Raw genomic sequence first — 25,422 nt, 5'->3', positions numbered from 1 at the left:
TCCTAAGTAAGTAGCTAGGATTAAAGGCACAAGACACCTGTGCCTGGCCTTTTAAAAAAAAAATAAGTAGTTGTACAAAGGTGTTACAGGTTCATAAGTGAGGTTATGAGTACAGTGCGTCTTGATTGATGCCACCTCTTCAATTATTCTCCTCCATTTTTCTCCAACTCATCCCTACTCTCAAGTTAATGGAGTTTAATTTTTATATAATATACATTGAATAAAATGACTGCATTGGATCTGTTTTGTTCGTTTGTTTTGTTATGTCCTGGTACTAGGGTTTGCAATCTGGGCCTAGGTGCTGTCCTTTAACTTTTTCCTCAAAGCTGGTGCTGTATTACTCAGCTTCCAACTTTTTGCTGATTTTCTGGAGATGAGAGTTTCACAGACTTTCCTACCTGGGCTGATTTTGAACCCTGATTCTCAGATCTCAGCCGCCTGAATAGCTACAATTACTGTTGGACTGCTGTATGACTGCTTGCACCTGTTTTTGTGTTTCTGAAAGCCTGGCAGTCCTTCAAGAGCTTTGTGTAGAGTCAGGTATATGTGTGTCTTCTGCCTGGCATCAAGTTCACCATGTCTTCTGCAGCTGTGACCCAGCTTCACCCTCACTTGGTAAACTGTCAACCAGGGAACACTTATCGATTGATTTGTTAACGACTTGACACTGCCAGCTTGCCTTTTACCATTTGCTATTTGCCTGAATAATGAATACCTAAGTGGTCTATAGCATGATATTTACTTAGTGAGCTAGTGATAAAAGTTAAATAGATGTATGCATATTAATTTCCCGTGGGATGTCTCTGGTGGTGGTCCTGAGAACAGTATTGGCATGAATTAATGCAATACTGTTCAATTTGCATTTTTTATGAAATGGAATTATTCCTCAGATGATCACAGAAACTTGGCCATATGCTGCTAAGATCTTCTATACGGTTTATCATCATAAATTATAAAGAAAAAATTCCTTAGAATTCACTGGCACAACCCCAGTGCCATCACCTTCATGGATATTGAGTAGAGATCATAAATTGTAAGACCTATGTTCTTTGAAAAAATTAATTTAAAAAAAAGACACATAGTAATTGTATATAGAGGGAGCAGTGTGAGCTTTTAGTACTTGTCTGTAGTGAGTCCTAATCAAGACAGGGTAACTGGTGCCATTATCACATGAGATTTCTCTGCTAGCTGTTTTGAAATACTTGGTTAATTGTCAACTATGATTATTCTGTAAGTTGTTTTTTTTAAATTTCTAATCATCTTTCTTTTTTGTAGAAGTTGTTAGCAGACAAACTTGGGAGGGTTAACATTTTCATGTAATAATAGAAGAGAAAAAGTAGCATGGCATCTGAATATAGTCATCTGTTTGTTTGCTTGTTTCTTGTTTAAAAATTGTGCTGGGGCTTGAACACTGGGCCTTGTGCTCTCACTTGACTTTTTTGCTCTAGGATGTCAATACCACTTGAACTACATTTCTACTTTCTGCTCTTTTTTTTTTTTTTTTTTTAATGTCAGTCATAGGACTTGAACTTAGGGCCTGGGCACTGTCCCTGAGCTCCTTTGCTCAAGCAAGGCCAGTGCTCTCCCACAATGGAGTCACAACTCCATTTCTGGTTTTGGAGTGGTTAACTGGAGATAAGAGTCTCCTGGGGACTTTTCTGTCCTGACTGGCTTTGAGCCAAGATAGTCAGATCTCTGCCTCCTGAGTAGATAGGATTTAGTTGTGTGCTACAGATGCTTGGCTTCTTGTGCCTTTTTAATGCAGTGTTTTTACAAGTTCCCTCCCTTCCTTGGTTAGAAATTAGGACATAAGATCATTTCCTTCCTTGGTTTTGTAAAACTCAGGGGTTCATGCTTCCTAGGCAGGTGCTCTGATACCTGAGCCATGTCCACAGCCCTTTTTGCTATAGTTGTGGGGTGTGTGTGTGTGTGTGTGTGTGTGTGTGTGTGTGTGTGTGTGTGTTGTTTTTTTAATTTGTTTTCATTGGCAGTGGGAATTGAATTCAGGGCTAGGGTTCTGATCCTGAGCTCTTTTGCTCGAGGCTAGCACTCTTACCACTGTAAGCCACAGCTCCCCTTCCAGTTTTCAGGTGGTTAATTAGAGATACAAGTCTCACAGACTTTCCTGCCTGGCCTGGCTTTGAACCATGATCATCAGATCTCAGCTGCCTGAGTAGCTAGGATTACAGGTGTGAGCCACCAGTGCCCAGCATGTCGTTTTTGTCTTGCTTTGAATTGGATCTTTCACATCCCCTTCCCTGGCCTGAATTGCAATTCTCCTGTTTTATATCCTATATAGCTGGAATGGGATGTTGTGCACTACCATGTTTGTTGTTTATTTCTTGAGATGGGGGTCTTGTTATTTTTTTTCCCCATGACTGGCCTTGACCACAATCCTGAACTCTATGACCTGACTAGCTAGATCACAGAGCCAGCATGCCCACTATGTTCAGTTTTTAATAGGTAGTTTCCTTTCCTTATGTGATATATGCCAGTTTTGAGACAAAATAGCCCTCTGATATTGTGAGATTTTCATTCCTGTTGGAGGCAACGCTACCCCATGTTCTTGATACTCTTAACAATGGGGATGAGTCATGGCATCAGGACATATGATTGGCTTCCACAGTTCCCTAGATATTGAGACATGGCCCACCCACTGCAAGCTTTAGTATGAAATTTTGATTGTCGTACGGATATATAGTTTGGCTCAGCTTTCTGCCTTTCAAAGTGTTTGGGGTTCTTTTATAAATGTCATGACTGATTTCAAATGATAGATTTGCTTCTTTGTTTTCAATTCATTAAGTGCTTTCAGGGTTCTTTCCCCTTATTTATATTTACTCATTTGAACTGTAAATCGAGAATTTTTTTTGCAGTGACTGTTTGGACTTGTCCTCTGTGTGCACAATTCTACGTGATCATTAAATACTGCCTATTTATAGCTACCCTGAGATCAGCAATCATTGATGGAAGCCTTTCTTTTTTTTTTTTTGGCCAGTCCTGGGCCTTGGACTCAGGGCTTGAGCACTGTCCCTGGCTTCTTCCCGCTCAAGGCTAGCACTCGGCCACTTGAGCCACAGCGCCGCTTCTGGCCGTTTTCTGTATATGTGGTGCTGGGGAATCGAACCTAGGGCCTCGTGTATCCGAGGCAGGCACTCTTGCCACTAGGCTATATCCCCAGCCCATGATGGAAGCCTTTCTGACCTATTGCAGGGGCTGGCATCCTCTCAAATGTCTGACCATTTGCTTTAGCTCCCTGTTTAACCACCACAGATAAACCTATAAGGGTGAGGATTATTGGATTAAAAAAAAAAAAACTCTTATGTTGGTCTTGTGAATTTGGGCAAGTTACTATTCTCTAAGGGTCTATGGTTCTGCATTTATGGAAAAGATCTTTTTGTGGTTGTCAGACCTAGGGCTTGAACTCGGGGCCTGAGCATTGTCCCTTAGCTTTCTCACTCACACCTGCTATTCTTATAACTTGAGCCGCAGCTCTACTTCTTGCTTTTTTGGTGGTTAATTGGAGATAAAGAGTCTCACAGACTTTTCTGTCCAGTCTGGCTTTGAACTTCAATCCTCAGATTTCAGCCCCCTTAGTAGTTTAGGATTTTAGATGCAAGCCACCAGTGCTCAGCTAGAAAAGACCTCCAATTCTTACTTCTATTCTCTACACAGTAGGTAGAGGCTGTAGAGAGAGGTGCTATATGGCTATTCTCTTCTGCCTGCTTTATTTCTGAAATGCCCATCTCCATTGCTAGAATTTCTTTTGGGGAATGCTCGTTGGGTTGTGGCAATATTCTACTGATTCTCTTGTGAGAAGCTTTTTATCTGCACAAAGGGAACTTAGTGTTCTCTGGTGTCTATCACAGATATTAGTCATCAGGGATCATCTATATGAAATTACTTGTGGTACCTGCAAAGGCTTGTTCAAGGTCAGAGGATTCATTTGAGGCAGTGCCAGGATGCAGTAATGGAGTTGCCAGTTCCTGCATTTGAATGCATGTGCTCACACTTGCTTCAAACTCCAAGTATGCAAAAGTAAATCTCATTTTCCATCTCTCTCCAAACACCACCACCATCACCACCTCCCTCTCCAGGGCCTAGAACACACGGAGAGACAGTCGACTGTTAGAGCGCAGTCTTTGAAGTCAAACCTGGGTTGAAGTACTCCCTCTTGCCATTTTTCAGTCCTGTGGGCAAGACATCTTAAACACTCTGAACTTCAGTTTTTTCATGTGCACCAAGTATGCCACCTTCCTTACAACATGACGAAGATGGTGCACACTAAAGTCCTGTCATAGCAGCCTTTGATACAGTTAACTCTTTCTATTTCCCTGCATGCCCAGCATGTGTCTTTTTTTTTTTTTTTTTTTGCCAGTCGTGGGCCTTGGACTCAGGGCCTGAGCACTGTCCCTGGCTTCTTCCCGCTCAAGGCTAGCACTCTGCCACTTGAGCCACAGCGCTGCTTCTGGCCGTTTTCTGTATATGTGGTGCTGGGGAATCGAACCTAGGGCCTCGTGTATCCGAGGCAGGCACTCTTGCCACTAGGCTATATCCCCAGCCCCCAGCATGTGTCTTTGATAAACAGTAGCTTCCCAGTATGGATTTCTGAAAAGCTTGTTAGAGGAGAAAACAGATTTGTTAGAAGTCTCTTGTGTGGTGGGGTTTTGCATCCAGTTCCATCCTTAGGCAAGACCTCATGGATGAGTCTTGAAGTAGACCTTCCTATAGTTTCTATAAGTTTGAACTATCCACCTTTTAAAATGCTCTTGGCATCTACGCTGTCAACAGTAAATGATTATTAAGCTGCAATAACCCAAATGCCTTATTTAGAATGAAACATTTTTATCATTGTGTCTTTCATTATGAAACTCCATCTCTTTGCTGGATGATGTCATTCCTCCTTGTGCATAATGCTATCAACACTTGACCCCCTTGGCCATAATTTTCTGTGTGTGCCATATCATTTGCTTGAACTCAGGACCTGAGCACTTCCCATAGCTTTCTTACTCAAGGCTGATGCTATTCCCCTTGAGCCATAGCTCCACTTTTGGCTTTTTGCTGGTTACTTGGAGATAAGAGTGTCACAGACTTTCTTGCATGTGCTAACTTTGAACCATTATCCTCAGATCTCAGCCTCCTAAGTAGCTAGGATTATTGGCATAAGCCATTGGCATCCCGTTTGTCCATTGTTGAGCCAGTTTCTGTTCTCAACTTATCCAGCTCTTAATGCTCTAAAGACTCCCACTGGTTTCCTTTTGCACTAGTAGATGCCACCCCACTAATGTTAATGGCAGTTGTATAGACCTTTGTGTTGTTTAAGAAGCTCCCCTTCTTACCTCCTTAAGCACTGGCTGGAATTCTCTCACCTTGGGTCTGTTCTAAGTACTTACTGCCTGTGCCTGTAAAATCTCTACACTTTTGATCTCCATGATTGCATGAGGCAATTTTATGCAACATTAGGTTCTTTATTCTACTTTCTATTGTAGAAATGGCATTTTAAGGTAGTGCCTCAGCTCGCCCTCCCTCCCCTCTCTCTCTCTCTCTCTCTTCCAGAAAGGCAAATGTGTTTCTATAAAAGCATTCATATGAAATGTGGAAGGGAAGAGGGATGAGGTAAATTCTATTAAGCAGTAGTGACACATGACAAAAAATATCAGACTCGATTAGTCTTCCTGTTAATTTCATTTAAATGTCATATGTGTTTTTAGTTAGTCATGTAATTTTCCTACTGCAGCCAACTGCCCTTTGAGGCATATAAGATATAGGGATTCTTATAAAGTGAATGGTATCAATTATTATTCAAATGAAGGCATACCAACCAGGGTATGCACAACCTGAAGCTTGATTCTGGTGAGATTTAATTGCCTGTGTATTTATGGAGATCTCTAAATTTTTAACATAATACTCAAGCTCCCTTGGGGGAGAAAAATAGAACTTAAAATTTCTAGTTACTGAACATAGTCAGCTTGTTCTTCCTCTTCATGATTCTTCACAATAGGGGTGTTTCTCAGGGTTTCAGTTCTGAGTTGAGCCCTAAGGGACTTTTCTTTCATTTTTTTTTTTTTTTTTTTTTTTGCCAGTCCTGGAGCTTGAACTCAGGGCCTGACCACTGTCCCTGGCTTTTTTTTTGCTCAAGACTAGCACTCTGCCACTTGAGCCACAGAACCTCTTCTGGCCTTTTCTATATATGTGGTGCTGAGGAATCGAACCCAGGGCTTCATGTATACCAGGCAAGCACTCTTGCCACGAGGCCATATTCCCAACCCCCCTAAGGGACTTTTCTGCCCCATGAGTATTCATGAGCATTGATGGAAAATAACAGTCACCTGCCTCAGCCAGAACTATCTCCTTGAATCAGAGCTGTAGCTTTTACTGCTGTTTAAATCCCAGAGCCCAAAGTCTCCATAGCCTTGTAAGAAGGAAACAAAGATCAATACAGACTTCCAGCTGTTCCAGTTGTTTTGATCAGCTTCTGGATGGTGTCTGGACTTCAAGTTTTTGTTTTTTGTTTTGTTTTTGTTCTTGAGGAACGAGATCTTCAACTAGGTTGATATTAATAGATTATGAAGAAGGCCTTAATCATCATGTAGATACTCTTTTCCCCTCTCCTAAATTGAGGCTGATTTACTATAGAAACTTTAAACTCTGCTTGTGAAGACCTTTGAGAAGTCAGTGTTCCCAAGCAGACCATATTTCCTCTCTGCCCACTGGCCAAGTAGGGACCTGCTGGCTTATTGGAGTCCCCTGCCAGCTTGTTTTCTCTCTTTTAAGGCACTTAGCAGATTCTGTGTTGTAGTTAACTAATACAGTTGTTTCTTCTCTTTCTCCACATTCCACTCCTACTTTCTAGAATCTCGGGCGTGGCCGATCAGAGCAGAGGTTGCATATCCTCTTGTTCTCTTGTCCACCCACCCAGTGCCTTCCTCCCATGTGTGCTCTGCCTCTGGGACTGGGGGTGGTGTCAGGGCCCCACTGCTGAGCAGGGATTCCCTGAGAGACCTGATTGAGGATGAAGAATGCTTTGATCAGGCAGAGTGGCTGGAAGAGCCCCACCAGAGACTCCATTTTCTCAGTATCCCTGTCACTACCAAGGCATGTGGCCTTGAACAAGACACACTCCTTCTCTGGGCTACCGGCTCCTCAGTTGACTGCACCATCTCTGCTTTGACTGTCTCATGTGGCTGTTGTATAATTCAGATGACAGAGTGTGGATAAGAACTGTATTTGTGACTCCTAATTGTGGATGATAGAATAAGAAAAGATGACTATTGGGGATTCACTAACATGTTTAAAATTTTTATCCTACCAAAGAGTATATGAAACATACTTAGATTGTCTTTGATCCCTTAAAATCTTGATCTCTCAGCTTTTCTTCTGTAGCAGAGGAATCCCTCAGAATTTACTTAGCCACATTTGACCCCAGTCTGTTAGTTGTTTTTTTAAAAATCTTTTTATTGTTATTATAAAGGTGATGTACAGAGGGATGACACTTGCATAGGTTCAGTTAGCTTTTAAGTATGTAGATGTCAACTTTTCAAAGACAGATTTTTTAAAAATTGAGTTTAAAAAATTGGTGTTTTTTTTTTTAAATTACTATTTGATTTTTGGTGGTACCAGGTACTGAATTGAGGGCTTTGTACTTGCTAGACAGGTACTGTCCCACTTGAGCCACTTCACCAGCTCTTTTTTGTGTTATTTTTTGGGAAACAAGGTCTTGATTTATGCCTGGACTGTGATCCTTCTACTTCTGTCTCCTATGTTGCCAGCATGGCAGGCAGGTGCCACAGTGCCCAGCCATTGTGCTTCCCCACAGCTTGGATGCAGCTGTGTAGTCGGGATGCAAGCCAGACTTGCAGGCCCACACAATGGCACCCAGCCTTTGGTTGAGATGGAGTCTGGTGATGAAATCGTCTGCCTCCCATGTAACTAAGACTTGAGCCATTGTGGCCATCTTACAAATAACTTTTAAAGCATAAAATTATTGTACATTACTTTATTTGAAGTCTTCTCGCCAGTACAGGTATCAAAAGTTGCTTCTTTTTAAAGCATACATTAACCATACAATGGAGGATTTTGTTGTGACATTTCTATGCATGTGTGAAGCATATTCCAGTCAATCTCCCCACACCTGTCACTCTCCCTGTCCCCCATCTCCTAATGTAATTTCAACAGTTTTTATTGCCCTGTTTTCATACATGCAAGCCATCTATTTTGACCGTATTCATTCTCATTCACCCTCTGTTAGCCCAGCCCTCTCCTGCTAGTAACCCCCCCCCCAACAGCCCGTTTCCATGCATTCCAAACCCCTATTTATCCCCAGCTTTCAGCAAGGTTCTTTATGCTGTTTTCATATATATAGTTGGCATATATTTCAAAATTATTCACTGTCTCCTTTCTCCTTTCCCCTTCCTCCTAAGTAATCCCTTAGTTAGACTCATGTTTTGGGTTCATTCATTTATATAATTATATATACTGTGTGTGTGTGTGTGTGTGTGTGTGAATACATAAACAATATCATAAAACAATATCTTGGTGTGTGTTTTTTTTAGCTCAACCTGGCTCATTCAATATGATGTCCTCCAATTACATTCATTTTTCCTGCAGATGACCTGATTTCATTTTTCTTTATGGCTGTATAATATCCAAGAATATACATATATCATACCTTCTTTATTCATTGGCCTGTTACTGGGCACCTCTGCTGATTCCATTGTTAGACAGTTGTGAACAGAGCTGCTTCAAACTTCAGTCCTCAGATCTTAGCCTTATGAGCGGCTAAGATTATAGGTGTGAGCCACCAGTACCTGGCTGTTTGTTTTCTTGAGAAATGCCATTCTGAGTGGAGTAAAATGTCATCTTAATATGATTTTGATTTGTTTTTCCTTTGTGGATAAAGATGTTGAACATTCCTTATATTATGTATCTGTTAGCCATTTGTATTTCTTGTGAGAAATGTCTGTTTAGTTTATTTGCCCCTTTATTAATTGGATTATTTGTTCTTTTGCTTTTCTTTTTTAAGTTCTTTGTACACTGTGGATATCAATCCCTATCTATTCAATGGCAGTTTCTATCTTATGGTTCTGGTGATTGTTTTACTGGGCAGAGCATCTTTAACATGATAGAATCCCATTTCTCAAAATTTGCTCCTATCCTCTGGGCAGCTAATTTCCTATTTAGAAAATATTTGTCCTTATTGACAGTTTTAATTAGTATAGATTCTTTAGTATAATTTGAAGTCTATATTGTGATACTTCTAGCAGTTCTCTTGTTATCTAGAATTACTTTCATTTTGGGGGGTGTTTTACGTTTCCATTTGAATTGTTTCATTGATTTCTCTAATTCTGTAAGGAATGTTGGGGCTTTAGTGAGTAATATTGCTTCAGATCTGTAGATGACTTTTGGCAGTATAGCCATTCTCTCTCTCTGACTCTCTCTTTCTTTTTGATTGTTATTGTAAAGATGATGTACAGAGAGGTTACGGTTACATAAGCCAGGTAATGAGTACATTTCTTTTTGAACAGTATCACCTCTTCCCTCCTTTTTTCCCAGTTTTTCCCTTCCAACCCCTTCTCTCCCACAAGTTGTATAGTTCTTGTCAATGTACTGTCTAGTGAGTATCATTGCTGCATTTGCTCAACCTTTGTCCCACCATTTCTGTGCCCTCCCTTACCCTCCCCAAAACAGATGAACTTACATATAAGACAAAAGGTATGAAAAACGAATACAGTGACAAAGGAGAAAAAATAACAAAAAGCAAACTAACAAAAACCCTCTTGTTTTCATCTCTTGGAGTTCATTTGATAAACATCATTTTATAACATCATATGCACATAGCTATTGAGCCTTTGTGATCCTCTTCTAAGAATATCTTCCTGTAGTCTCACTATGTGAATGTTTAAAATCCTCTTTCATTTATCATTGCAAGTGTATTTTTTTGTCTTTTACAACAATCCATTGTGTTTACTTGTAGATTAATAGGCACATTCTAGTTATAACAAATGAGGGAAACCATGAAACTTACATTTCTTTGAGTCTGGCCTACTTCATTTAATATAGCTTTTTCCTGAAACTTTCCATGTCCTTATGAGTAGTACAATAGTATTCCTTCTAATGGAAGCATAGAATTCGTTGTGTATATAAACACCCCATTTTCTTGACCGATTCATCTGCTGATGGGCATCTGGGTTGATTCCATGTCTCGGCTATGGCAAACAATGCTGTAGTGAACATGGTTGTGCTGGTTGCTTTCGTGTGGCCTTGTTTATGTCTACTGGATAAATGCCCAGGGGTAGAATTGTTGGGTCACAGGGAAGCTCTATGTTTATTCTTTTGAGGAACTCCAAACTGCTTTCCAGACTGACTGGACAAGCTTACATTCCCACCAACAGTGCTCCCCTTTGGCCACATCTCCACCAGCATCTGTTATTGTCAGTTTTCTTGATAATGGCCATTCTAACTGGGGTGAGATGGAATCTCAATGTTGTGGGGTGTTTTTTTTTTTGTTGTTGTTGTTGTTGTTTTGCCAGTCCTGGGCCTTGGACTCAGGGCCTGAGCAGTGTCCCTGGCTTCTTTTTGCTCAAGGCTAGCACTCTGCCACTTGAGCCACAGTGCCACTTCTGGCCGTTTTCTATATATGTGGTGCTGGGGAATTGAACCCAGGTCTTCATGTATACAAGTCAAGCACTCTTGCCACTAGGCCATATTCCCAGCCCTCAATGTTGTTTTGATTTGTATTTCTTTTATTGCCTGAGATACTGAACATTTTTTCATGTGTCTGTTGGCCATTCTTACTTCTTCTTCTTTTTCTTTTTCTTCTTCTTCTTCTTCTTCTTCTTCTTCTTCTTCTTCTTCTTCTTCTTCTTCTTCTTCGAAGTTTATCTTTGAGTCTTTAGCCCATTTATTTATTGGGTTGTTGTTTCTCTGAGGGTTTATTTTGGGTGGGGAGGTTAATTTTTTTTAGCTCTTTTAGATATGAGGCCCTTCTTTGATGCATAGCTAGTAAAAATCGCCCATTCTGTGGGTTTTCTATTTATCTTCTAGCTATGCCCTTTGAGTATGGCCATTTTCACAATACTAATTCTGCTTATCCATGGCGCATGGAGGGTCTTTCCATCTTCTGATGTCTTCCTTATTTCCTTTGTCCAAGATTTTCTGGTTTTCCTTGTAGCAATCTTTGCTTTGTTTTGTTTTTGTTGCCAGTCCTGGGGCATGAACTCAGGGCCTGAGCACTGTCCCTGGCTTATTTTTGCTCAAGGCTAGCACTCTAGCTCTTGAGCCATAGCGCCACTTCTAGCTTTTTTCTATATATGTGGTGCTGAGGAATCGAACCCAGGGCTTCATGTATACAAGGCGAGCACTTTACCACTAGGCCATATTTCCAGCCCCCTTGTAGCAATCTTTCAGCTAGTTAATACCTAGGTATTTTATTGTATGTGAGGCAATTATGAATGGAATTCTTTTTCCTCAAATTCATTGTTGGTATATGAAAAAGCTACTGATTTTGTAGTGTTATTTTTATATCCTGCTACCTTTTCAAAGCTATTTATCAGTCCTAGAAGTATTTTGGTGGTGTCTATAGGGTCCTATTAAGTATAGGATACCATCAGCAAACAGAGATAATTTTATTCTTCTTTCCCTACTTGAAGCCTTTTTATTTCTTTCTCCTGCCTTATTGCTCTGGCTAGAAATTCTGGTACCATATTGGATAAGAGTGAGGAGAATGGACTATCGCTTATTTCCTGACTTTAGAAGGAGTGATTTCACTTTTCCGTATTTAATGTGATATTGGCTATAGGTTTGTTACATATAGACTTTATTAAGTTCACTTACATTCCTTTTATTAATAGTTGATTTTGTACGTACTCTGTAGTTGTGCTATCTTTTATTCATTCCCTCTGATCTGCAGTGGACTGGGAAGCACCACAAGTAAGCAGAATAGGAATGAAGTGACCCTGACTTGGTCCTGTGGTCTTTTCTGTGGCGAGAGTGCCTGGGTTCTACTATGCCTACTACAGTCTTGGACCTCATATGCTGTTTTCCTCATTGTTGGCTGTGCTCTGGATATTTGAGGCTATGAGATACAGAGCAGCCATACAAATTATGTGGATACCATCTCAAATGCCTGTGACTTTGTTATCTTTTATTGAAGGGAGAGTCAGGCCTTATAGGAAGCTTTGGGAGTTAACTGGAAGTAATTCCCAATTATAGATCTCTTTGTCACTTATCAAGGAGAGTAAAATGTAGAAAGGTAGACAGCCAGATGACCTTCTCAACTACTACCCACTGAACTGAAGTGTCAGGAGCAGATTCTGAAGGGCTTACCAGAACTTAAAGTGTAGAAAACCCAGGAGAGACTTTCAAAGTCAGGTATAAAGGATTTGAAATGCTCAGGACAGATGCCTTCCTTTTGAAGCAGGAGTCTCCTCCTGTGTTGCTTATAACTGCTACGAGAGAAGATAGGTTTTATTCAGGCCTCTCTGCAAATACTCTAAGAAAGCCCCAAACTCAAAGCTTGGATCTCTCTGTACTGCCCACTAGGGCAGTTTCTCTTTTTTTATTTATTTATTTTTTGTCCAGTCCTGGGCCTTGGACTCAGGGCCTGAGCACTGTCCCTGGCTTCTTTTTGCTCAAGGCTAGCACTCTGCCACTTGAGCCACAGCGCCACCTCTGGTCATTTTCTATATATGTGGTGCTGGGGAATCGAACCCAGGGCTTCATGTATACGAGGCGAGCACTCTACCACTAGGCCACATCCCCAGCCCTAGGGCAGTTTCTCTTGATTCAGAGCAATTCCTCAGATCTTTGGGGTAGACAGGTCTTCAGACTGCCCACTGCCATCTCATTGCCACTGGGCTATCTCAGTCACTCCTATGGCCCTGTTTTCTCTGTAAAGGTGGTGGGAACAGTCAGTCACTCCATTGCTGTACAGGTTAGTATTAACTACCATTTGTAGGGTATCGAGATTCTTTACACAATTTTCATTTTATTTCATTAGGAAGACAGGTAGTCTAAGAAGTATAAAATGGGCTGGGCCTCAGTGGTTCACGCCTGTAATCTTAGCTACCCAGGAGGCTGAGATCTGAGGACCTAAGTTCAAAGACAGCCTGGGTAGAAAAGTCCCAATGAGAGTCTTATCTCCAATTAACTACGCACAAACCGGAAGTGGCACTGTGACTCAAGTGGTAGAGTGCAAGCCTTGAGCACAAAGAGGCTCAAGGACAGCACCCAAGCCCAGAGTGCAAGCTCCACAATCGACAAAAAGGAAAAAAAAAGCATAAAATGGGAAGTAGAGGTGTGAGTCAAGTGTTCGAGCACCAGCCTTGAGGGAACAAGCTGTGAGAGAATGTCCAGGCCCTGAGTTCAAGTCCCAGCATAAAAATAAATAAATTAAATTAAAATATGAAATACGTTTAATACTCTTGGCCCAGTCCCTGTCTGACTGCCGGTGACATTTCCTGAGAGTAGTAGCTCCATGACAGCTGGGTTATTTTGTCACTGTCATTCCTTGCTGTGTCACCAGAGCCTAGAACCATGGCTGACACATGATATTGCTCAGTAAGCATTTGTGGAATGAGCCATGTTTATCATTTGCTAGATATCCTGATTGTGGCTGATGAGCAAATGAAAGCTCAGAGAGGTTTAGCAAGTGGGCCCAGTCACAACCGGAAATAAGTGGCAGATCCCTGTTAGGACCTGGCCTCACAGGCTTAGAGCTTGTGTGTGACCTCCCAGAGCCTCTGCTGCCTGCTGGAAGGAGAAGGAATGATTGTGGTAGCAACTGGGCCTGAGTGCATCTGAGTGGGCATGTGATGCTTGTGTATTGGCTGGTGAGGAAATGGCCTTGGCTTTGTGAATAGGAGGTGGAATTCACAGGCCTGAAGCTCAGCTCTAAGCAGGGACTATAGGCTCCTCCCTCCCAGAGGTTTTGAGATGATTTGTGAAACCCTAATTAGCACAGCTTACATGTCTGTAATTGTTTAACCCTTTCGTGGATTGTACTTCCCTGCCTCATTAGCAGATACCCTATCTCCCCTGACAGGTTTCTGCTCTGTTCCTTCTAATATGTTGACTTTTAACTTGAAATTTGTTAAAGGGTTGATCTGAAGTGTTCTTAACACACACACACACACACACACACACACACACAGAGCTGTTAGGTATGTTAGCTTGATTGTGGTACATGTACAGCAAAATAGCAGATAGTAAATTGCAAGTATATATGCAATTTAAAATTTTTATTAAGAAAACATCCATATGATTTGGGGAAATTTCAATGAGCCAAAATGAATGTGATCGAGATCACATATACTTAGTGAGAGTAGGGTAAACTATACAAATTTTCTCTCCATTGTTTAGATAGCTAATACTATTTATTGCTTTTCCAAATTTAATCTGGAAGTCTTTTTTATTTGTCACCTATATTTAAACCTCTAGGCAGCGTTTTATAATGACATCCAGAAAGAGCCATAGCAGTATAAATTACACATTTACTAACTTTGATTTTGTGTTTACCTGTGGGGTTTTGTAGAAATAGGTGCCACATTACAAAGAAGAAATACCATCTCACTTCCCTGTCTTACAGCAAGATCATAAATCAAAGTTGTACAAGTATATTTATCTGTACTGGATATATTATATATTCTTGGATAATTCATAAAGGAAACTGTTTTAACTGTGTGTGTGCGTGCACACACATGTGCATGTGCATGCACGCACCAGTCCTCGGTCTTGAACTCACTTGAATTAAGCCTGGGTGCTGTCCCTGAACTTTTGTGCTCAAGGCTAACATTCTACCACTTGAGCCACAGCTCTACTTCTAGCTGGTTGGTAGTTTATTGGACATAAGAACCTCATGGACTTTCCTGGCCAGGCTGACTTTGAACCATGATCTTCAGCTCCCAGCCTTCTGAGTAGCTAGGATTACAGGTGTGAGCCCAGGTGGGAGCCCAGCTATTTTACCTTTTTTTAAAACAACAACAACAACTAACTAATATCCAAGTTTTGATCATTTTCTGAAATAAAACCATGGTGTTTTTTTTTTCCGTTTCAGTCTAATTGTAATTTTATGAATTCATGACAATGTATAACAAGATTCTTTATCTTTTGTTTTTGTTATTGATTTTTGCTTGTTTATAGACTCATAAGAGCCCGAGAAGATAAATACTATATACCTTCCCCAGGCAAAACATTATTCCAGTTATTCTCAAAAGAGACGATCTCTCTTTTAGTGTCTTAAGTGATGAAAGGGTCTGCAGAGTACCAAGACAACAGATCACTTACTTGGGAAGATTGTTCTAGTATCTATCCTATCATCTTACTCTTCTTCTGATCAGAAAAAGAAAAGGAATAAGAGCTCAAAACATTCCCCCCCCCCCACCCCATGAGGGTCTTGGAATGTAGCTTTTCTCCATGGGGGCTGGATAAATAGCCATACTGATATGTGTTTTCAAGAATGATCAGCCCATTTTCCCTTTTGTGCTTTATGGAAATGAAGGAAAGGGGAACTAACCTGGGTGATGAATGTTTCACTTCAAAGCTGTCAGGGTGGGAATAAATGGTTCTGGTACCTTGTAGATACATTGGCATTCTTAGGGCTTCAGAAATGATTTCACATTTATTTCTAATTGTTGTTTTTTAGGTGCATTTTGACCAATTTAAAGAAGCATTAATCCTTATCTTGTCTAGAACACTGTCCAATGAAGAACACTTTGAAGAACCAGGTAAGGGTACTAACTTTTCTGTTCCTTCTTAAAAGTTGTCTAAGGAAGACTGGAGGTGGAGCTCAATGGTAGAGCCTTTTCTAGTTGACCTGAGACCTTGGGTTCAGTCTCAGTACTGCAAACAAGAATATATATATATATGAAAAAAAGATATATAGTCTGAAAAGTTGTCCAGGGGAAAATGTAGAGACCTAGGAACATGTGTGTGAAGGATTTGGACATCTGCCCTTCACAGACTGCGTGGTTATTTCCAGAGCCTTCTCTCCCAGTATTATCATAAAAGACTTGCAGCTGTTTCACATAAAACACAGCAGTGTATTGTGGAAAGAGTAATCGGATTGTTCGAAGGCAATATGTCATATGGTGTGGCAATAACTTATCCTAGGGATGAGCGCAATAAAGCTGAGGGCTGGCTCCTGCACCCTCATTTCCTCTGTACATGGAAGCATATGACGTGAGGAAATTATTTTTTCCTGCAAGAAGAAGGTGGTCAAGCGAGACAATTCGATTTAGTCCCTATCTGCTATAGACATGATCCTATGATATTACGAGCATCTGTCCTTCATACTCTAGTGATAGTTCTTTGAAGACCATGTCATTCATTTTGTATTTCCGGTGCTTAGAAGAAGGCTTAGCATCTGGTAAGCATTCACTGAATGTTATGAGATGAAAAGGTTTCATACTACGCTTCATCAATTTTTTTTGAGCACTATGTACTGCAAGACATAATTTGTGTGTGTGTGTGTGTGTGTGTGTGTGTGTGTGTGTGTGTGTGTGTGTTGTACTGGGGCTTGCATTCAGGGCCTGTGTGTTTGTCTTGTTCTCTCAAGGCGGGTGCTCTACTAGAGCCCTATTTCCACTTCCAGATTTTGGTGATTAATTGGAGATAAGACTTTTCTGCCTGGGCTGGCTTTAAACCACAATCCTCAGATCTCAGCCTTCTGAGTTGCTAGGATTACAGGCGTGAGCCACCAGCACTTGGTTTATGTAGTTCTAAAAAGACATTTATTTTGCCAAATATAATATAAAGTTTAATTGATTATAAAATATATTCTAATTTCCATGTATGCAAATCTGGCACTTAGGTATTGTGTGTGCCTTCAAATCAAGGGAATATGGTAGATGTCTAAGGGGAAGTCTAAACACTGTGGAAATTTATATTACAATACAGTTGTGTTTATTAAATTGGTGGCCATGGCAAGAGGTACAAATTCACTCTAAAGGAGCACAAGGAAATTCTGAAATGATGAAACTCTCCTATCTTGAGTAGAATAGAAATTATGTGATTCTATGAATTTTTCCAAACTGTACATTGTACATGACATGGGTAAATTTCATTCTAAGTTATACCCCAATAAACTTGACTAAAAAAGATAGTATCAGGCCAAGCACCAGAGGCTCATGCCTGTAATCCTAGCTACTCAGAGGGATAAGATCTGAAGATCGTGGTTCAAAGCCATCTCAGGCAGGAAAGTGTGTGAGACTCTTATCTTACAGAGCTGTGGCTCAGGGACAGCATCCAGGCTGAGTTCAAACCTTAGAACCAGAGAGAGAAAGCGAGAGTGAGAAAAAAATATTATATATATATATATATATATATATATATATATAGAGAGAGAGAGAGAGAGAGAGAGAGAGAGAGAGAAAGAGAGTAGAATTTGAGACAGGAGAAATCAGGAACATTTTGTCACTACAGGAATGGTTCAATGTGACCAATTTAGACTAAACACAGATGGGAACTCATTCGTAATCTTCACTGCTCATCTAGTTCTGTGTTATGCATCCTGAAATGTTCCAGGTTTGGGTCAAATGCCTCCACATTTCTTTCAACAGTGTTTTAGATTCTGATCAGATCTCTATTTTCTGTTAATTGGTGACCACCCCTAAGAAGGTTATGCTAAACTCTGAGGCTTGTCAGACCTCTCCAGAATCCACACTGAGCCTGAGAGAGAGAAGTTATTGTATTTTTGAGGTGGTTTTTGTTTTTGTACGAATAGTAGAATTTCTATAGGACTTTATAATGTGTAGGAACTTGCATTTGATTGCTATTTTTGCCTTTTTTTAGTCTGTCTGTCATCCTGATAACAATTACACAAGGTCTGGGGACCCTGAAAGAATGATGGGGACACCATCCAGGGCTTACTGTGAGCACAGGAAATAGACATTCCGTGTCCTTACATGTGCTGAGGCGGTGCTTTGTGTAGATTTGGAAGGCTCAGCACTGCAATGACTTCACCGATGCCTTTGCTGCCCTTTCTTCAAATCCTGTCCTATCACCTGCAAGAGACAGATGCAGAGGGCGCCCCCTGGAGTTGGGCAGGAAGATAAGCTAAACAATAGCCAGTTGAGCTTGGGAACAGCCAGGAAACAAGTCCATAAACCTAGCTCCAGACAGTGACTTCATAGTCAGCTGTGAGCTTCACAGCCATGCAACACAGACTGGAACTTGGAGTAGCCTTCCAGGATAGCACATATTAGGAATTTTTACAGTGTCTCTGTGAATCCTGTCCTTTGGGTAGATTATACCAAAATCTCTGTGTCAGAACTACCCTAAATCAGGGTCATGTCACTGCAGCATACTTATTGAAAGGATTTTGGCCAGCATTGAAGTGACCTCCCTAACACTGGGCCTGGCAAGATAAAAATTTCCTGTGCCTTAAGAGTGTTTTATCTGTTATAAATCATGAGTCAACACCTCCTGATTCCCTGTTTTATTCTGAGTATTTCTGCTTTGTCTGTTTTTCGCCTATCTCCCTCCTGGCCTGTCCAGTTGTTCATGGTGATTGAGTCATTCTTTCCACACAAACATTCTTCTGCTCATTCTAAATCTGACCTCTCTACTCCCTCCTCTTGACTGGCTTGGGTAGGCAGAGACAGAGGCAGAAGAGTTAGCACTCATAGTATACTGGAAGGCCACCGAACTCCTCTCTCTCTCTCTCTCTCTCTCTCTCTCTCTCTCTCTCTCTCAGGTAACTATCGCTTAAGTTATAGATTATTGCATTTTAGGCATGGAAGAACTCTGCTGGTTTATTAGAACACAAATTGAGACCTCAAGAAGCACAAGAATATGCCATCCCAGCTACTTAAGAGGCTGAGAGTAGGTGAATTGAGGTTTGAAGCCAACATGGAGAGAAAAGTGAGTGAGACTCCCTTCTCAACCAATAGCTGAGTGCAGTGGCATGCACCTGCCATCCCAAGCTGCATGGGAGGCTTAGATTGAGAGGATTGTAGAGCTAGCAAGATCCCATCTTCATAGAAAGGGAAGTGGACAAGGCAGTGCACACCTGAGGAAGCCAAAAAATAGGTGGGTCGTGGCTTGTGCATTTGCTCAGTGTGTGTTTGGGCCAGAATTGAGACTCTGTTCTAAAAACAACCAGTGAAACACAGGGCTAGGTATGGCTCAAGTATCACACCAATCTAAGGAGCACAAGGCCCTCGAGTTCAAACCCTGTTACTGCAGAAAGGGGGGGGGGGTGTCAAAAAAGGGCAGATATCTCACAGTTATTGTCTGAGGAAGGTGCTAGCACTGTCATACAGGGATACCGAGGGCTTAGTTCTAAGTTTCTTATCTTTCAGAACTATGAGCTGGTCCTCAGCCATGATAGCATAGCCCAGAGACTTACAACGTGGCTGGAAGGAGTAGTGAATGAATGAGAGCAGCTGTGTCCAGCGGTTGGTGACAGGGCTGCCAGTGTCCTTTGCATTCTTGGGCTACTCATTACTTAACTCATCTTTTACTACAGAGGACCAGGTCTGTGGTATTTTTTTGCATTGCCTTTTGAAATCAGAGGTCTGGCAGACTTGGAGAAAAAAAAGTTATCTTAAAACTACAGCAGGTGATAAAGATGGGAGAGTTGGTACGAAGAGAGTCATGTCAGGTACACTTCCAAGCTGTAGTACAAAGTCAGGTTGACAGGATAGGAAGAAGCATAATTGAGGAGTTAAGAAATACTGACCGCATCCCTTTAATAGTACGACCTTATATGTTATACCTCTGTAGTCTTTCATCAGATCAGAGCTAAAAGTGATTGTGTTGTTGTGTTGGGCCAGGCACGGGTGGCACACAGCATAGCTGGAATCCTAGCTACTCAGGAGGCTGAGACCTGAGGATCATGATTTGAAGCCAGCCTAGGCCAAAAAAGTCCATGGAACTCTTATTTCCAATTAGTCAGCAAAAAGCTAGAAGTGGAGCTGTGGCTCAAGTGGTAGAGTACCAGCCTTGAACAAAAGAGCCAAAAGACTGCTTCCAGACCCTGTGTTTAAGCCTCAGTACCCTTCCCCCAATAGTGGGTGTATTGGAAAATACTTAAAATCCCTTATGCTCCAAAGTTCAATTTTGTTGTCTTCTAATGTCTAAATGACATTATCTAAACCTGTGGGGGAAAAAAGTAGCTTTGTGTCTCTGTAAGATACCACCCAATCTGAAAAATAATTTATCTAACATAAATTGACATTCTAAAGTGTATCCTAAGGACAAATGCCTATCTACTCCATGCTTTTGCATTCGTCTAGTAAGAGGCAGTTATATATACATAATACAAAAGCAAAGTTCTAGTGGGATTTGAGAGAATCTGAAATGAAGTCATCATTTCCATAGCCCTGTGTTTTGCCATGTATAATAACTATTATGATTCAAGGTTTTTGTATTCTTAACTGAAGGGGTGTGGGTGGATTAGATAGATTCTTTTCAGCATCTTTGTAACTCTGTATTTGTAATCCTAAGACCCCTTGAGGGTTTTCCCCCCCTTAAATTTAACACCACCACCAATAACAATGAAAAATACCAAAATTCAGATAAGGATAGAAAGTGGATTGGGAATCCTTTGTAAATTGCCAGTGGCATAACTCCCTCATATCTGCTTATGCCGTTTAATTTTCATATGACTTTTCTGTAATAAGAAACAAATCATTTGCTATTTATTCAATTTGTGGTGCCTTTGAGTTATTGGATTTCTGTCTTGGAAAGGCTGGCACAGTCTCTAAGCTATGTGACATCGGCATGCTGGCAGCATCCAGTCTTCAGAGATTGTTATTTCCCTCATTTAATGCATCTTACATTAGATTTCAGTTGTGTAGTAGACACTAGCATAGAATAGAAAACCTTTGCTTTCCCTGGTGTGGTTCATTGGAAAGGTCTTTCCTTTGTTTATCAGAAAGGGGAAAACTTGGGTTTAGAAAAGCAACTCATTAGGAAAACAGCCCAAGCAGTGTTCTGATGTAGATGATTGTTTTGTATAATAGGCATCCCCAATTCCAGGAACCACTCCAGCTGTACTTACCTTCTTTATGCTTTGAAGCCACAACTGTAATCAACATATGCAAATGCACAATAAAGTAGATTCTGTGGCACATCATCGGGCTAGAGATCCTGATTTGCAATAATCGAAGACTTGTATTTGTAAGTACATCCAGAGGCTTTGGACCAGGCTCTGAAGTCTGGGTCATGTTAGAGGTTTTATGTACAGTGTCTTCTCTCTGACTGAGTAAGATAAGTAAGGGCTTAGACCCTGTCCTCTTAGTGTCCATGAAATATTAATAATGAGGACCAGAAATTTCCTCCAAAAGTTAAAAACAAAACAAACCATCACTAAAATGAAAGGGGTGTTAAGAGTGTTAATAAGGTCATAATTGGGGAGTGAATGCCTGCTAATTATCCTGCCAAATCATAGAACTTTTAGAATTCCATGATACACAGGCCATGAAGTTTAACAGTGTATTTGATTAGTCAACACCAATCTCAGATTTTATGCAAGGGCACTTAGTTCAGATTATGGAGGGGAAGGGGGGAGATGTATTTGTGTAGCAAGTGAAAAAAATCGCACTGTATCCATGCACAAACTTATAATGTATCTGTATAATCAAAGACTGCACAGACATAAGCAACCCATAAGCTGTGCTATAAAAGATGACTTATTGTTGGGCTGGGAAGGTGGCTTAGTGGTAGAGTGCTTGCCTTGCATACATGAAGCACTTGGTTCGATTCCTAGCACCACATAGACAGAAAAAGCCAGAAGTGACGCTGTGGCTCAAGACATAGAGTGCTAGCCTTGAGCAAAAAGAAGTCAGGGACAGTACTCAGGCCCTGAGTCCAAGCCCCAGGATTGGTTAAAAAAAAAAAAAAAAAAGGAAGATTACTTATTGTTATGATAATTTTACTAAGGATACAAAGCAGTCTTTAAAAGTGTATGTTTGTGTCCAAGAGGTATTCATAGTATTTAAACTTAAATAGTACTTGTGACCATTTTGGTAATGGAGCAGTTTGCTTGAACGTTATATTTAGTTTATTTCTGTTACCACACAGAGGTATGAAGGTAGTGGTCTTCTACAGGGAGTCTTGGAGAACTGGTATGTCCACTGATGAAGAAGAAGACTAAGAAGGAGGAGAAAAGTAGGACAAACACAAGATTGAGATGAGGCTACCTCCAGTTTCTGTGGTGACCAATTGGATATTGTCATTAAACATTTGCCACTGACCTCACCTCTCACAACAAATGGGGTTGAGAAAGTCTGCTGTGGGTTTGCAGCCTGTGACACTTTTCCTGACATTGCTCTCCCAGTGTTAGGTGCCTCTCCCTGGCTTTATAGCCTTGGCTACCAGTGGCTCTACAGGAATCTAGGTAGAAGGGCCAGAGTATGGTAGGAGCTCCTAGGACAGGACATTTGGAGCAGACCACAACCTTGTTCTATGGAACATAGCTCTGCAGTATCCCCATCTTTGTCTCTGTCTGTGTCTGTCTATCTGCCTGTCTTTCTGTGAGTGCTATCCTTTAGCCTTTTTGCTTAAAGCTGGCACTCTACCACTTGAGCCACATCTCCACTTTTGGCTTTTTGCTGGTTAATTGGAGATCAAAGTCTCATGGGCCTCGCTGCTTGGGTTGGCTTCGTACCTCAACCCTCCTATGTCAAGTCTTGTGAGCTGCTAGAATCTAGAATTACAGGCATGAGCCCCTCCATCCCCCAGCTTGCAGTTTCTCTTTTAGAACAGATGAGATGTAGAAACTTTTTTGTTTTGTTTTGTTTTGTTTTGCCAGTCCTGGGCCTTGGACTCAGGGCCTGAGCACTGTCCCTGGCTTCTTTTTGCTCAAGGCTAGCACTCTGCCACTTGAGCCACAGTGCCTCTTCTGGCTGTTTTCTTTATATGTGGTGCTGGGGAATTGAACCCAGGGCTTCATGTATACAAGTCAAGCACTCTTTCCACTAGGCCATATTCCCAGCCCCAACAGATGAGATGTAAAGTAAAGAACAAACAATTGGGTTTTAACTTCTAAGATGAAAATGGATAGATAGTTGGTTTGTTTAGCTTTTGAATTCCTGGGTTGGCTTGTCTCCCATCTGCTGTGTAGGACCTGTTGGTTTCTTCCATAGTAGGCTAGCTTCTTTGGGGAATTGACTTGGCCATCAGCAAGGGACAAAAGAGAAACCCAAGTGTGTGGGTGGTCTATGGACTAAAACCTCTGCCATCTAAGCTAGGTGAGCTTGCCTCAAAGCCATCTTACAGTACTTTCTGCATCTTATAAAAAGCTCTCGTGGGATGGGTTTGGAACTCTGGAAGACTGGCCAGGCTCATCTGCTTTCTTTTAAAGCGTGTGTGTGTGTGTGTGTGTGTGTGTGTGTGTGTGTGTGAATCCTGGGGCTTCAACTCAGGGCCTGAGTGTTATCCTTGAGCTATTTTTTTTTCCCCAAGACTAGTGTTCTACAACTAGTTCTCCTTGTTCTATGGAGCATAGCATTGCAATCTCTGTCTCTGTCTCTCCTCTCTGTCTGTCTGTCTGTCTGTCTGTCTCTGCCTGAGTGCTATCTCTTAGCCTTTTTGCTTAAAGCTGGCACTCTACCACTTGAGCCACAGTTCCACTGACAGCTTTCTTTGTGGTTAATTGGAGATAAGAGTCTCACAGACTTTCCTGCCAAGGCTGTCTTTGAACTCTGATCCTCAGATCTCAGCCTCTTGAGACACTAGGATTACAGGCGTGAGCCACTGGCACCTGGTTTTGTTTTTTTTTAATTTATTAATTGAACACAAATTTTTTTGTCAAGGTGTTGTGCAAAAAGGGTACAGTTACATAGTAGGGCAGTGTGTACATTTCTTGTGATATCTTACGCCCTGTTTTTCTTTCCCTTCTCTAGGTCAGGTAGACATGTATACAATATACAATGTATCAAGAACATATACAGTAGCCACGTGGCCAAGCCCAAGAAAATTCGCCTAGGGCTTTAAATGTAATGTCGATATTAGACAATATGTCGACAGTAGTCTTATATGAATGTACATACATAGCTTTTGAGCTATTGTATTCCACTGAGGGGTCGATTTTTGACCCTTATGTGTTGAGTACTTGTTTGGTTTTAGTTACATACTGTTGGGTCGCTGCCCCAATCCTGTGGGAAATACCATTTGACAAGCAGTTTTTTTGTTTCACAGACCTGGTCTCTACTGTCTCTCTGTCTCCCTTTCTTAACAGTCATATGTCAGGGAGATCATGCCCCTTTGTTTTCTGTGTTCTAGGCTTGTCTCGCTCAACATTATTTGTTCGAGTTCTGACCATTTCCCTGCGAATAACAATATTTCACCATTCCTAATCGCTATGTAGTATTCCATTGTGTAAAGGTACCATATTTTTTGGATCCATTCGTCTGTGGAGGGGCATCTAGGTTGTTTCCATATTTTGGTGGCACCTGGTTCTAGTAGTATTTTTATGTCATAATGCCAGGTAGGAGAAATTAAAATGGAAAAGGAGAGATGACTCAGAATTGACACACTCTAGACAAAATCATAAATGTATGTCTAAGGAACTAAAACACCAAAATCTGGACAGTTCATACTTCATTTCACCGGCATTTCCCATCTCTTCTTGGAGCTCATGATGGGAACAGTTAACTGGAACAGTTATTATAAACTATTTACATCGTTTCATTGTTTAATAAATCTAGTAACCCAGTATTATCTATCATAGGTAAAGGTGCTCCAGAATGAAACTCTGAAAAAAATATGCTATGCAGTAAGCCTCTCTTAATTCACTATTTATTAGATGTGGGAAATAATTTTTCCCCATATCCTAGTACTGGGGTTTGAACTCAGGGCTTCATGTTTGTTTAGCCGGTTCTTTACCACTTGAGTCATGTCTCAAGGCTTCCTTTTGGCTGGTTATTTTGGAGTCTAGCAATCTCTTCTGTATAGATTCTCCTTGAACCAAGTTGTCCAGATCTCAACCTTACATGTAGCTAGGATTACAGGAACAAGCCACCAGCACCAGCTTTACATGTGGTTTTGACCAAGCATCATTAAAAAGAATCCCATGCGTGTATTACACAGCTCAGCTGACATAAAGAAGTGTGTTCTCAGTCCCTCATTGATGCCTTGGATGATCTATGGAGTGTTTCCCTGTCCTTATTTTGTGAAATAGTACCCAAAAGCAAAACAAAAGGCAGCATGCTTTATTAAAGTGATAAAGTGAAATTTTGAGCTTCATTGAAAGGTAACAGAAGTTGGGCAATGTGGGAAAAACAAATCAAGTGTCTGTAGTACAGTACTGAGCTCTGCCTCATGAGCATGCGTCATTTTTCTCAAGGATGGTCTCCTTGGAAACATAACTATGGATAACAAAGGTCTACTGAATGGAGCTATGTTCATGAAATAAATCAACTTGGCCTCTGGCTGCCATTTTGCAACCCTTCCTTTGGATACAGGAAGGTAGGAAGGAGGCAT

At 41.1% G+C, this 25,422-nt stretch overlaps 1 protein-coding gene across 10 annotated transcripts in view; it reads left to right on the top strand.

Moving 5' to 3' along the window:
- Positions 1 to 25,422, top strand: part of Nin (ninein) — a 113,963-nt gene that overhangs the window by 19,714 nt on the left and 68,827 nt on the right. For all 10 annotated transcript variants that reach the window (XM_048361764.1, XM_048361768.1, XM_048361763.1 and 7 more), the window contains one exon: positions 15,638 to 15,719. In XM_048361764.1, the coding sequence (XP_048217721.1) occupies positions 15,638 to 15,719 (82 nt within the window). The remainder of the gene's footprint in view (positions 1 to 15,637; positions 15,720 to 25,422) is intronic.

This window comes from Perognathus longimembris, chromosome 14 (assembly GCF_023159225.1).
Source record: "Perognathus longimembris pacificus isolate PPM17 chromosome 14, ASM2315922v1, whole genome shotgun sequence".
Taxonomy (NCBI): Eukaryota; Metazoa; Chordata; class Mammalia; order Rodentia; family Heteromyidae; genus Perognathus; species Perognathus longimembris.
Note: the sequence above shows the minus strand (reverse complement) of the source record. Positions and strands in the feature narration are given on the sequence as shown.